Here is a 14,099-nt window from a genome sequence, read left to right as displayed (position 1 = left end):
TTAAGGTCACAAGAACATGGAAGGATCCCAAAGAATCGATCCAGTCCATGTGTCTAAAAATGGTTTCCTCCGGGTGCCTGTCTGAATCCTTTTCAATCCAGCTGGACTACTTGTATCACTGCATTCCCAGTTTTACTGTGTTGAGTAGGGAAAAATATTTGTTCCAATTTGTTTAAAAAATGTCACTCATAGAACATTATAGCAGAAAAAGGCCATGGAACCGATCCAGTCTGCCCATCCACACCAACTGCTCAATTGCTTTGGGGGGGGGGGTCTTGGTTTGTTTGTTTTTTTGATGGAGACTTTATTGATATATTCAAGATGAACAATAATAAACATTAGACATCAATCTCTGAAAAAAAGCATTTCTTATTTATATAAAAAGTAACCCCCCCCCCAGTTCTTAGAACAAGTTCTAGAAAATGAAAAAACAAATGAAGGATCAAGACACCCCCATCCATAAATCCAGTAAAGCTATCCAACCCTGCAAGAGGTAAAAAATCATTAATGCACCCCTTCCAACTGCTCAGCTGTACAATCCCTTCCTCACCTTCAGAGATCCTACTCTGTTTGCATGTCCCATACCTTTCTTCCAGGAACTTGTCCAAACCCTTCTTAAAACCATTTACCTCTGGCAATGCGTTCCAAAGATTAACTATTCTCTGAGTGAAAAAGGATTTCCTCCTATTGGTTTTCAAAGTATTTCCCTGTAACTTTATCGAGTGTCCCCTAGTCTTTGTAATTTTTGACGGAGTGAAAAATCGATCCATATGTACCCGTTCTACTCCACTCTGGATTTTGTAGACTTCAATCCTATCTCTCCCTCAGCCATCTCTTTTCCAAGCTGAAGAGCCCTAACCGTTTTAGCCTTCCCTCATACGAGAGGAGTTCCAGCCCCTTTACCATCTTGGTCGCTCTTCTTTGAACCTTTATATTTCTTGAGATAAGGAGACCAGAACTAAACACAATATTCAAGGTGAGGCTTCCATGATGATTTTTTAAAATAATGTCCATGCCTGATTTAAAGTTCTAGCCTTTGCTGCCAATCCTTTTACCTTCTTTTTACCCATTTTTCTCATTTTATCATAGTTGCCCTTTTGAAGTAGATTTCTTTCGTGAAGTCATTCCAGATATCATCTCAAATTTGATCATGTTATGATCACTATTTCCCAGCAGAACCAACAGTTACCTTTCCTTCATACAATGCCCTGCATTCCCCTAAGGACTAAGGCCCTTTCACTAGAGCGTGGTAGAGGTTTCTACCGTGGCCCGGAGTGCTAAATGCACATGCATTTAGCGCTCTGGACCACAGTTTAGTAAAAAAGGGGGTAAATCTAGTTGTTTCAAGAAGCAATCATTTATTACGTCTAGGATTTCTCCCTGATGTAACATTTATCCAGTCAGTATTGGGATACTGGGAGCCTTTGAAGTGGAATTATTTGTGCATTTAGTGCAGGGGTGTCCAACCTTTTGGCTTCATTGGGCCGCATTAGCTGAAAAAAATGTTTCTGGGGCCGCGCAAACGCTGCAGCAAGACACAGGAGGGAGCCGGCAAGATGGTAAACACCCGGAGGCAGCAGAGGAAAACACTGCATCGCCCTCGACCGGGGCAGCACAAAATACTTCACAGGGCCGCAGGTTGGACACCCCTGATTTAGTGCAATGTTTCCAGGAGTAGCAGACTGTCTTTTTGCTTAGATATTGAACTTTGAAGAACTCACTCACTATTTTGTTACCCTCTGTTGTAAGCAAGGAGTCAAGTACACAGATGTATAGGGGTTTCAGAATTTTTTGACTGTTCACTTCACATGTTTGAAAATTATGAACTAGATGTACACATGTGGTGTTTAAATTAAGTGGAGTTTTTTTTTCTTGCCCATGAAAGAAGGTGAGCCATTCCATTTTGAATATCTTGAAGGGGTTCAATTTTTTTTAGCTTTCGATAATTGAGGCTTTTTTCTTTATTTAAAAAGGGTGGATGAATGAGTTCTATATATGACTGGATAATTTTGTTGGTGACTGAAATCACTCATTATTACACTGTTTGCCAGACTTCCTAATCTTTGAAAACATTTCTTCAGACGGTAGTATAGTCCCCTATGGAATCCATGCTTCTATCTGTCATGCAGAATGTAAACAGCAAAGGGGATGGGACTTGATAATACGGCTATAAGGAATGAAGTGTTAAGTGACTGCACTTGGACTTGAACTCACAACTTCAGTTGCTCTAACCACTAGGTTACCCTCCTCCAATTTGATCTACTTTATCATTGTAATATGTATAATTTGTACCCCTGAAACACACTGTCCCATTCACCAGGTCTTTGAGATGGCACAGTGGTTGTGACCCTGGGCAAGTCACTTCATCCTCCTCTGCCCCACGTACATTAGATAGATTGTGAGCCCATCGAGATAGCTAGGGAACATGTTTGAAGTACCTGTATGTAAACCGCTTTGAGTGTGGTTGTAAAACTACAAAAAAAAAAAAAAAAAGGCGGTATACAAATCCCAATCCCTTTCTAGCACTTGTATACAGACACTGTAAATTATTTATTTGGTTTTATACCCCATCCTCCCCAAAGAGCTCAGAACAGGTCACAGTTTTACAGTCATATAAGATCACTCTTAGAACTTTGCATGGAAATGCAGCTTATCTTACAAAATTACATAAGTTTTTTTTCTTGCATTTACAAGCTGCTTAGAAGATGACAGGGATAATTTGTATCCTTTACTCTGCTTTCCTCTGGCTTTCTTTCATCATTACTGAAACCTCTCTACTGGAATTCCCTAAATATCTTATTTCAATAGTATCCTTCAAGGATACTCCACACCGAACAACTGTCGGCTTTTTTTCTCCACTAATTTTTATGCAGCTTTTGAGTGCAGGCAAACTATGAAGGTGTCCCATGGGAGCTGGTCTTTATGTGATTTTCAGATTTGGATTTCCTTATTTATTGATGTTGGTACTCACTGATCCCCATCATCTCCCTCCTCCTTTAAAATGACCATCCTATATCCCAGCTAACCATCACCACCCAGCAAGCCAGTCAGCCACCTCCCTTGCCCCTTGGATACAGAGAGAGGTTAGGAAGGAATGGCTCAAGAAATCGGTTTTGTGCTAGTCTGGTAAGGTCCTCCAGTGACATCCCCATGGTTGTTTCAATGTGTCCAGCCATCTTTGGTTGGTTCCTTCAATCTTCAACATGATGTCCTCCTGTCCTGACCCTAGAAGCCACCCTCCTAACCCCTCTCCATATCCAAGGAAACCAATAAGCCATCTCTCCTAACCCCTCTCCGTACCTAAAGAAACTAGTGAGCCTTATCCCTATCACTACTGCAACAAGCCAGTTAGCCACCCGCTCTCCCCCAGCAAGCCAGTTGGCTACTTCCCCAGTCTCTACCTCAGCATGCCAGCCTCCTTCTCACTTTCCACCCCCACCTCTGCTAGCCCTCAGAGCTACTGATCTTTGACCTGCTGTCTGAGTCTGAGCTGTGGGGTATGGAAACTCCTATGCTGGTCTTGTGAAACATAAGATCCTGTATCACAAGGCTCAGACTTCCACAGAGATATGAGGTGCAGGAAGAAACAAATTCTTGCTCTCAGCAGCTGCAGCAAAAGAAAGGGTATAAAAGTTAGGAAGTCAGGCTTCTGATTATCTCAAGCTGGCCTGTTCCCTGGTTGCTCCATATCATATACTAATCCAAGTAGTAGACGCCATACCTGATCCTGTGCCCACCGGGTTCCTGTCGCAGACAGTTTACCAGTCCTACAATTCCAGAGTTCGCGCAGCTGGTTGCCATCAGCCACAAAGGCTGCTCTGAAGAATTAACCAAGATTGACTGGAAAGAAGAATGCCAAGGATATGGTTAAACAGCCTCTTTCTCTATATTTCCATGGATACCATGTTCAGTCTATATGCAATTCTCAGATTATGTTTTCCCTTTGCTTCTTCAACACTTACAGTTCCCTAAAATGCATATAGGGAAATTCACATAGTTGAGTTCCCAATAAAATCAATAGGGTCTCCAGAACAACTCCAGCCATTAGGCAGGATTAGGCAATTGCCTAGAGCAGCTGAAGTCAAATCAAAGCAATAGCACAGATTCAAAAGAACTAAGAGGAGGAACTTATATCAGCAAAGAGGGTGGGTCGGAAGTGACATTGGATGGAGAGCTGAAGGTAGGAGATGCTGGTCACTGGTGGTGAGGTATTGGCGCCTGTGGTCCAACTCCCCCTTACTACGCCACTGAGTAATAAAAGACTCATATTGAGGTGCAGTAAAATTAGGGTTACCGGACGTCCAAATTTACCTGGGTGTCCAGACAGATTTTTAAAAAGCAGCAGTTTGTCCGGGTTTTCAAGTTCGGGGCCATGTCTGGAGATCCTCTGAGCATGCGCAGGTCTGATGCGATGATGTCATGCATGTAATGTAATTGTATCACATCTACATATGCTTGGAGGCCCTCCAGATGTGCCTCCGAGCTTGAGGAAAGAGAAGAGGTGTGAGGGGCAGGGCTGGGGCGGAACTTGGACGGAACAGGGTGGGGCTGGAGTAGAATGGGGCGGAGCAGGGAGGCGGGGCCATGTGGCCGGGTTTTAGCTTAACAAAATCTGGTAACCCTAAGTAAAATAATACAGTTTACCACAGCAATATTTACCAAGACTATCATTGCAAGTTCGTGATCCTTGCAGTAAATAATATCCAAAATTTAAGAAGGTATTAAAAAGCACTTTATTCATGGAAGCATTTAATGATTGTTTGTTTTCGTTTTTGGTTGGCCATGTCAGGTGATTGTCTTTTGGAAGAAATTGGTGTACCTGTTCTTTGTTTAGGCGTAATTATTGTAAGGGCCTGCATTTTATGACTGTATTTTGTAAACCGCCTAGGACTAGGCAGGTGAGAAATATTTAAATAAATATCAATTTGCATTGCTGCAGCCAGGAACATGTGGGCAGTAAGCCCAAGTTGGGTGTGATACCTTTGAAAGGGGCTCTTTTGATGCCCCAGAATTAAGATCCTGTGATCAGATCACAGCCCCCACCTTCCCTACAAAGCCCCCCTGGACCTTAATGCTTCTGATTGCTCTTCCCCTAGCGGTAGTCTCACACAAGTACCACTCAAAGGTTAAGCTGCCAAATATCAAAAGACACTGGTGAGATCGTGAGCACAACACTGTCACTCTGTGAAGATTCAAGCCCTGAAGAAACGGCTTAGTGCTGTGAAATGTTGGCATTTTAACAGATTGCTTTACACACTCACAGTTGCAAAATATTTCAGTCCTCAATTATTTTAAACCTTAACAACGAGTTGTCACTCTATGGAAGTTTTTTGGAAATGATGTGGAGGTGGTGGTTTAAGCAGACTCTCAGCTACCTTTAAGTGGAGTTTTTTTGCACTACCCAAATATCAAATACATAAAATTGGGGACAATTTTCAGATCTGTGGCTGACAAAAACATAAACAGATAATGTATCATTTATCTATATGTGCAAAATGCAGTGGCCTCATCTGTTTAGGCAGGACTAAGCCCAAAGAGATAATTTATTTACATGCAGGGGCATTTTCGATAGGATGTCTAAGTCTGACTTTGGACGTTTCCCACAAAACATCCAAAATTGGACTTCCATCAGGGCAATTATTTTGTGAAGGAGGTTCCTGTCAGAGGAGGATTCCTGTTGGAAGAGGCTGATTATGGCAGGGGTGGAGTCTTATCTAAGGGAGGGGTCTTGGCTTGGGAAGTCTAACTGGAAGAGGGGTCTGTTCAAGGGGAATTGGATGATAGTTAGTGCTGTGGTTTCATGGCTGGGCCTGGCGCCCACATTATATTGCATGCATGTAGTATGTGGACCGTGAGGTTAGTGTCTGTCCTGTGTAATAAGTGCAGATCACTGCCATGTCCTCTATACTTATCGCACATACTGTGCTTATGTTTTAAATGTAAGGTGCGTTAGGTGGAAAAACAGCACATGTTAATAAACACCCCCGGCCACTCTTAAATCTAACAGGATGACCACTGGCCAGACACTGAGTTGTCCCGTTATCCAGCATTGAATTTTAAAGAAAGCAGGTACTGAACACATAAGCGCTTTGTAATAGTGACCAGTCTAAATTCATTTTTATCCTCTATATGTACACATACTAATGAAAACTACTTGTATTTTTAGACAGATTCATTTATCCAGATAAATCACTATCCGCCCGATATTCAGTGCTATTTAACTGGCCATGAACGGCTCCTGGCTGATTAAATAGCGCTTAGCAGCTAGCCCAGCCATTGGCTATGTCATGCCAGGAGATAGTCGAGCTGTCTTCTGTGGTCTGAATATCAGGCCCCTTATACTTTGGTGTCTTTTAAAATTGCTCTCAATGGAACATATTCCCAGAACTGAAAGCTGTTACCTTCAGAGGTTCCACCCAGTTATAATTTGAGTCTTCTACAGTCAGGAAGATGGGCGTTTTCTCCGGCACCCGCCGATGACACAGAAAGATAACAGAACCATAAAAGGATCTTTTCACAGCAACCAGTTCCAAGGATGCTTGAGTGAACAACTGCTCCCACTCTACCTGCCAAGACAAACACAAACAGCTTCTAAGCAGCGAGTAAATGCGTGATGGGGAATTCAGATCACCTAAAATCACCTCAGCCTCTGTTGTCTCAGGTATAACTCAGATTGTAAGCTCTCCTGGATAGGGACCTACCAATTGTTTGTAAATCATCTTGAGATCAGATTTGTAAAGGTGGGTCATTACGAGGATTCATTCTCAAAGCACTTAGACTTACAACCTTCCATAGATTAATCTAATCTAATCAGGATTTCTTAATCGCACTTATCCAGTACAGGTTCAAGGCAAGTTACAAGATAAGAGGCCGAAGCAGCAATCATGGGGAAATGGTTACATCACATTGTGTGTGTGGCGCAGTGGATGGAGCTACGGCCTCAGCACCCTGGGGTTGTGGGTTCAAACCCCACCCTGCTCCTTGTGACCCTGGGCAAGTCACTTAATCCTCCATATCCCCAGGTACGTTAGATAGATTGTGAGCCCGCCGGGACAGAGAGGGAAAATGCTTGAGTACCTGATTGTAGAACCGCTTAGATAACCTTGATAGGCATTATATAAACCCTAATTGTAGAGGAAGGTTAGATTGTCGCAAGCTTAAGTCTAAGGGCTCCTTTTAGGAAGCACCTTTTTAGTGCGTGCTAACCCCCGCGCTAGCCGAAAAACTAGAGGAGGCGGTAGCGCCTAGCGCAGCCGGCAAATTAGCATACGCTATTACATGCGTTAAACTGCTAACACGGCTTCGTAAAAGGAGCCCTAAGTGCTTTGAAATTAGGCCTCTTAATATCACTATTCTTTATTTTTTTTTTAAAGATTTTCATTTTGTTTTAGAGACAAAGTTGACCAAACTTTCCTCGCATTCAGAAGAAGGTGGGAAGAGGTAGTGACAGGTCAGAGAATAGAAAGTCCATGCAATCTTCAGATCCATTTACATCTGCATCTACATAAGGACGTAAGATCAAAGGTTCATCAGGCCTAGTATCCCGTTTCCAACATTGGCCGTGGACCCACTTTTCTAGCAACATTTTCAATGGAAAATCCTGCATGGGATTCCCTTCTCCTTGGAAAATGTACTTCCAGGTCATGGGTTGCATAAAAATCACCCTATTTGAAATCTTGGAGGTCATACAACAAGAAGAAATGAGACAAACACAACGAACCAACAACTTATGAAACAACATCCAAATCACCCTAATAATTTTCAAGCTCCATAGTAATAGGACAATACATAGTCAGAACTGGAAGCTGCCTTACTTGAGAAAGGAATCCTTGCTTCTGTTCCAGGTCTTGAGTTAAAAGAAAGGAGACTGTCTCTCCAAGGGTGTCTCCTTTGAGAAGTGTGTGTAGTAAAAGGAATCCTCCCTCTTTTATTGCACTTGTCATGTTAGATAGAGCCTGAGGTGGATTTTGGAGAAAGTATGTGGAACAGTTACATATCACCAGGTCAGCATTGGTCAAGGCCTCTGGCGCAACACTCTTAGGGTCCCACTGCTTCGTAGAAATTCCAGTGTCCTTCAGCTGGCTCTGCTCAGCCAAGAGGATATCTGTTTGAACATCAGTGGCTATATACTCTAACTGCAGCAAAGGCTGTGTGTTTAAAAGAGCTGGAATACGAGAGAACAAGTTTCCATCTTCTGCCAAAGCCTGCAGAAGAAAAGAAGGAAAAAGCATGAAGAGGGAGCAAGAGACAAGGAGAGCATGAAGAGTCCCCAGTGAGAAACATCTCATGAGAATAGACAGTTCAAAGTGAAAGGCAGAAAACAAGAAGAAGAGAAACAAACCGCTGAGTGAAGGCTGATGACTGCTAAACTTGAACTCACCTCAACAATCTTCATTCTGTGACCACTTCGATTTTCCAGGGCGGTGTCCAGACAGGTTTTCAGCGCTGGAGAGTCCAATAAACCATTGATGAGGGGATCCTCTTGAAGACATGTCTTCTCCTGGTTAACCATCTCCTGAAGTTCAGAGTGCAGGTTTCCATTGAGGTCCAGCTGGCAGATCTGGTGCAGAAGATGTAAGAGACTCTTCTCGGAGGGCTCAGTCACCGGATCCCTTTTTCTAGCATTTAGCCCTGGGATTGCCAGTTTAACCCCACACAGGGCCACCTTGCTTTGTAAGTCCTTTATCATCCCTACAGTAGCAACAGACAAGTTATTAACACAAAATGTAATTCATGAACGTGTGACTATTAGGGAGAAACCCCCAACACATACTTAAGTTTAGCTGCTGTTAATTGCAGGACTGCTCAAAAACAACCAATGACAGGTCACAATAGTAGAGTAGATGATGGCAGAGAAAGACTAATCAGCCATCTACTCTTCCCAGTTATTCCAGAACAGGTTTCATTTATTTCTTGGGATTTACAGCCACCTTTATGAAGAGATTTACCCAAGGCAGTGTCTAGGAGGTACAGCTTGACATACTAGGTCAGAAACAGGATACTTCAGACCAGTATCCTGTTTCTACAGTAGCCAATCCAGGTCACAAGTACATGGCAGAATCCCAAAGAGTAGAAACATTCCATGCTACCGATCCAGTGGCTTCCCCCAGCTCTGTCTCAACAGCAGACTATGGACTTTGTTGGGTGACTTTAGTGATCATTGAACTTGGACATATCTCATGTTATAATAATGTCCCTCCTTTAGAGGTGCTAAATTGAAAAGTCTATTCCATTTCAAATAGCAAAACTTTGGAACATAACCCTATGAGATATCAAACCATGTCCTTCTTATATTCATTTTCTTAAAGAACTGAAATTGTATTTGTTCTCAACATATTTGTAATGAAACAATAATAATTTTGTTTAAGCTATATTATATTACTCTTATAATTCTGGACTGTTGTTCTCCCTTTCCTGTTGTTGTTGTTAACCTGCTGTGCTAACTGCTGTTACCACATCCTTTGGTAGCAGATTCTAGAGCTGAACTATTTGTTGAGTGAAAAAATATTTCCTCCTATTTGTTTTAAAAGTATTACCATGTAACTTCACTGAGTGTCCCTTGGTCTTCCTAGTTTTCAAAAGAGTAAAAGACTGAGTCACTTCTACTCATTCTATACAACTCAGAATTTTGTAGACTTCAATCATAGCTCCTTCAGCTGTCTCTTTTCCAAGCTAAAGAGCCCTAATCTCTTTAGCTTTTCCTCATATGATATGGGATGTCTGGGGGGGCCAACAGGGCAGTGGGGCAGCTTAGGGGACACTGCAGTGAACATCACATAAAAGGACCCAGGTACTCATCACATCGTAGCTCCTTATATCATATGGTAAGCCTTCCAGGCATAGCAAAAATGTACTGTACCCAATTATATAGCATTAGAATGGCCTTATATAGGGGTTCAGTAAGCATTTTGGGGTTTTGGGGCGCTCACTCTTTCCACCATAAGTGTACCAGTTGGAGTGGGAGATTGGACTGTATTGGGCTCGGGCCTCTGTACTGACTACTAGGCTACTCCAGGGACCTGCTTTCTGCTCTCATTATATCTGCAGCTCTCATAGATTCTGATATGCCACTTTCACCTCTTATGGGGGTGGGAGGAGGTCACTGATCACCGGGGGATTAAGGGTGGTTATGCCTTGATCCCTCCAGGAGTCTTCTAGTCATTTGGTTATCTTTTTGGCACTTAATCGTTCTTGAAATAGGTCTAGTCAAAAACATCCTATCTTTTGCCCTGGAGGTTTTATCATGTTCCATTATCGCAAAAAAATGTCCAAATTGTACGCCTGTCCTAGTCTCACCCCAAAAAAACACGCCTCCAACACACCCCCTTGAGATTTAGATGAACTACATAGAAAAACTTCTTAAAGATGAGTTTCAGAAATAGTGATTTAGATATTTTTGTGGACAAAATGTCCGTCTGCTGCTTTATGCCATTTTAAAAATGTTTTTCTGTTTCAAAAACCAGCCCCTTAGCGTCATGGCTCCTCACTGTGGATGCCCTTCTTCCTCATCTTCCTTCAGTGTATTTGTTTCAGAAATTTAGGCCTGGCTTAGAAGCATTCAATTTTCAGGATGCTTTTGGTCTGTAGCTTTGTCTTACCTAGGCCGTTCTCTGCTATTGCTGTCTACTGGGAGATGTCTTGGGAGCAGGGCCGTATTAATCAATAGGCCCAATAGGCACGTGCCTAGGGCCCAAAACTGTGAGGGGAGCCCGCTGAAGGAGGATGACCCACCTTGCCATTTTTTAAAACAGCAACGGCCCCCTCCTGGCATCTACGGCAACGAGCCCCCCCAAGGCAACGGCAACACCCCCCCTCCTGTGGCAATGGCAATGAATGGACGGGGTCCCCCTCCCGCAGCAACAGCAACGCGGCTGGATCTGTTACAGGAAGGTCCCGTGATAACTGTTTCTACCAGTCTATCCCCCTCCGACATCACTTACTTGCTCCGGAAGAAGTGACGTCAGAGGGGGATAGACCAGCAGAAGCAGTCATCGCGGGCCCTTCTGTAACAGATCCAGCCGCGTTGCTGTTGCTGCAGGAGGAGGGGCGTTGACATTGCTGCAGGGGGGGCCTGTTGCCGTTGCTGTGGGAGGGGACATTGCCGGGGGGGGGGGTAACCCCTTGCCGTCAGCTGTTCTAATGCTGCTTTTGGGCAAAGGAGCTCAGCGGGCAGAGCCGGCAGCTGCAATGTTTGGAGGGGGAGAGAGAAAGGAGCATGGAAGGGTGGTGGAGGGAGAGAAAGGGGGCAGGGTGGTATGGAAGGGCGTTGGAAGAAGAGAAAGGGGCTGATGGAATTGGTGTGCAGGAGAAGGGGAGAGATATAAGGGGAAGGATACTGGATGGAATTGGGTTGAAGGGAAAGAAAGGGGGCAGATGCTGATGGAATTGGGGTGCAAAGAAAGGGGAGAGAGATATAAGGCGCGGAAGGATCCTAGATAGAATTGGGTTGGAGGGAGAGAAAGGGGGCAGATGCTGATGGAAGTGGGAGGAAGGGAGAGGAGAGAGTGAAATGCCTCCTTTTCGGTTAATTCTGGGGGAGAAGAGGCCTTGGTAACCGTGAGAACAGAGTTTGTTTTGAGAGAATATGTTGTCTTTTGCGATCCATGATTCAGTGATGAATAGGAATCCGGGGTTAAGATCTTCAAGAAGATCCTTCAAAATTTGGGTTTTGTTGCATGCGGATTTGGCGTTGCAGTAGAGAGATGGGACTGGGGTGAGAGAGTCAGAGGTGTGGTTGGGAGGGTTGGCAGGGGGAATGGGCTTTAAGGAGGCGTGATTGATTCTTCGGGGTTTTTTTTTGGAGGGATAACTTCTGGTGCGCAAAAGCGTGGGGATTTTGGCACCAGGGTAGATAGGACTGAAAATAATGGGGTTCAGTAAGTTAGGAGGGGGAAGTTTCAGGCAGAAGGAGATATTGGAGGATGAGCAGAGAAGGAGAAGGAGGATCCATAGGTGTGGTTTCATGGTGGGAGTTGGGAGAGCCTTTGGAGGGGTGGGAGGCAAGAGTAACGGAAGGCTTGGCAGTTGGGCAGACTAAAACAATTAAATAGAATCTGGTGAATCTTAGTAATTGGGCAGAACTTAATCAGTTGAGAAGAATCTGGAGATCCTTAGCAGAACGTAAACAATACTAAGAGATTTAAGTTAATCTGGGGCCCTTTGATATCTTTTATGGTTGCGTTGTAATTGGTTTTGGTTTTTTTTTTCCCTTTGATCTTGTTGGTATATTGCACACACAACCAAGGGGAGGGAGGGTGGGAGAGAGATATTTATGTCATGGTTTTATTCTCTTGCAAGGTATAGGTTGGGTGGGGATATTGATTGATTATAAATGCATATATGAATAATGCTGTTTGTGTAGATACTGTACTGTATTTTTGTTAACTTTGAAAAATTAATAAAAGATTTAAACCAAAAAAAGATTCTAATGAGGGGATATCAAATACATATTAAAAAATGCTTGATTCCTCACTAGAGTGTGGCTAGTCACACCCACTCATGAATATTCATCACAGGTCGTGATGCCATTTAGTCCACAGCACAGATGATATTCTTAACTTGCACATTCTCCCTCCAATCTTCCTTCTTCATCCCACTTACACAGTATCGCTTTGAGATCTACCTACCTTTACAGTTCTCAAGCATAGCATGAAGCGTAGTAGACTTGGAAAGACATTCGCTTTCAAAGTAGGGAACAAACCAATATTTCTCCAATAAGGGTGGAGTTTGCTGCTGCTGGCGTCGTGGGGCAACGTTAGCATGAAGGCCTGAAATCTGGACTCCTCCTGCTACAGTCCTGTTCAAGCGACGATTAATAGCCACAGTAACAACTAGAAGAGAAAAGACAGCCAATATTGAGGATGACGCCATATAGACCCAAAAGCACTGGAACTTGCGTAATTTTTACCTTCTCTGCTAGCTTCATCGACACAGATCTGTTCTTTGTGCCAGACGGGGTCAATGTACACAGAGCGAATCCTTGTCGGCAAACATAAGCTACGACCTTTCCGCCCCAATATAAACATTTGCAGCATTGTGTCTAGAAAGATCACCCAGTTTCCTTTCCATAGCAACATCCCGTTGTCACCTGTACAGAACATAAAACAGACCTGGTTCCTGCATCTCCAGACTTTAAATCAGAACCTAATCCATGCTCCCTTGGGCACTTGGCAAAAATCATTCAGTTGCATGTTTACAATGAGTCAGTTCTACGAGAACAAGCATCCATGTTACTAAAACCACCACCACAATTTAAAAATAATGATCTCAAAGAAGAAATAAAGGATCTGCAGACATGAAGATTGGATTATTTGTACTCCAATAGGTATTTCTTCCGGAGCACACTGTCACAGATGTGGGAAGATTGCACTTTTGTCACCTATGCTGTACCTGCTCTGTGGAGGCGCAGTGTCATAGGCCTTGCTATGAGGTGCAAGTGCTATCCCCAATAAACAGCCTGCCCCCCCCCCCCCCAGTTCCATCATACAGTCTCAGACTGAACCCTTTTCCCTCCCACTTCCTGTATCTGAGTCCAGGCCTCCATCAGTAATGAAACAGTACAAGGCCTGAGCCCTGAAACCAATGCTAACATCATCCCTGAGAACCTTTGAGCCAATCCACTCATGGAGACCCGGTTGATACCACCCCTCTGATACGTGTCAAGAAGGGCAGAACCAACAGAGCTTTCCCAAGCGCATTGCTCGAAGGTAGTGCTAGTGCCAGGCTTTCTACTATTTTATTACTGCTGGGGGCCCAGATTCAAGAGTCAGGCAGCATAGGTGGTGGGAGAGGGAGGAAGGTTTGAGGAGAAATGCTGGACTTGGCAGGGGGGAGAGAAGGAAGAGAAAGGGGACAATGTTGGACTGAGGAAAGTGGGGAGATGGAGATTGGAAAGAGTGGGTGAGGCTGCATGGTTGGGTGGGAGGGAGGGAAAAGAGTAGGGGAGAGGAAAAAAGAGAAATGCTTGACATGGATGGAGAGGAAGGGGATGCACATGAATGGAGGAAACAGAAGGAAAGAGAGAAAGAACATACACCACACATGGATAGAGTGGGGAAGGGAAAGAAAGAGAGGAGGATATGCTACACATAGATTGGGTA

The 14,099-nt window shown here is 43.8% G+C and overlaps 1 protein-coding gene across 1 annotated transcript in view; it reads right to left on the bottom strand.

The window, feature by feature from the left end:
* FASN (fatty acid synthase) overlaps positions 1 to 14,099 on the bottom strand; it is a 217,557-nt gene that overhangs the window by 71,603 nt on the left and 131,855 nt on the right. Inside the window, exons 20-25 of the mRNA XM_033960321.1 lie at positions 12,908 to 13,087; positions 12,627 to 12,830; positions 8,381 to 8,691; positions 7,815 to 8,204; positions 6,402 to 6,566; positions 3,722 to 3,840 (exon numbers count right to left, since the gene is read on the bottom strand). Of these exons, the coding sequence (XP_033816212.1) occupies positions 3,722 to 3,840; positions 6,402 to 6,566; positions 7,815 to 8,204; positions 8,381 to 8,691; positions 12,627 to 12,830; positions 12,908 to 13,087 (1,369 nt within the window). The remainder of the gene's footprint in view (positions 1 to 3,721; positions 3,841 to 6,401; positions 6,567 to 7,814; positions 8,205 to 8,380; positions 8,692 to 12,626; positions 12,831 to 12,907; positions 13,088 to 14,099) is intronic.

Source organism: Geotrypetes seraphini, chromosome 10 (assembly GCF_902459505.1).
Source record: "Geotrypetes seraphini chromosome 10, aGeoSer1.1, whole genome shotgun sequence".
Taxonomy (NCBI): domain Eukaryota; kingdom Metazoa; phylum Chordata; class Amphibia; order Gymnophiona; family Dermophiidae; genus Geotrypetes; species Geotrypetes seraphini.
Note: the sequence above shows the minus strand (reverse complement) of the source record. Positions and strands in the feature narration are given on the sequence as shown.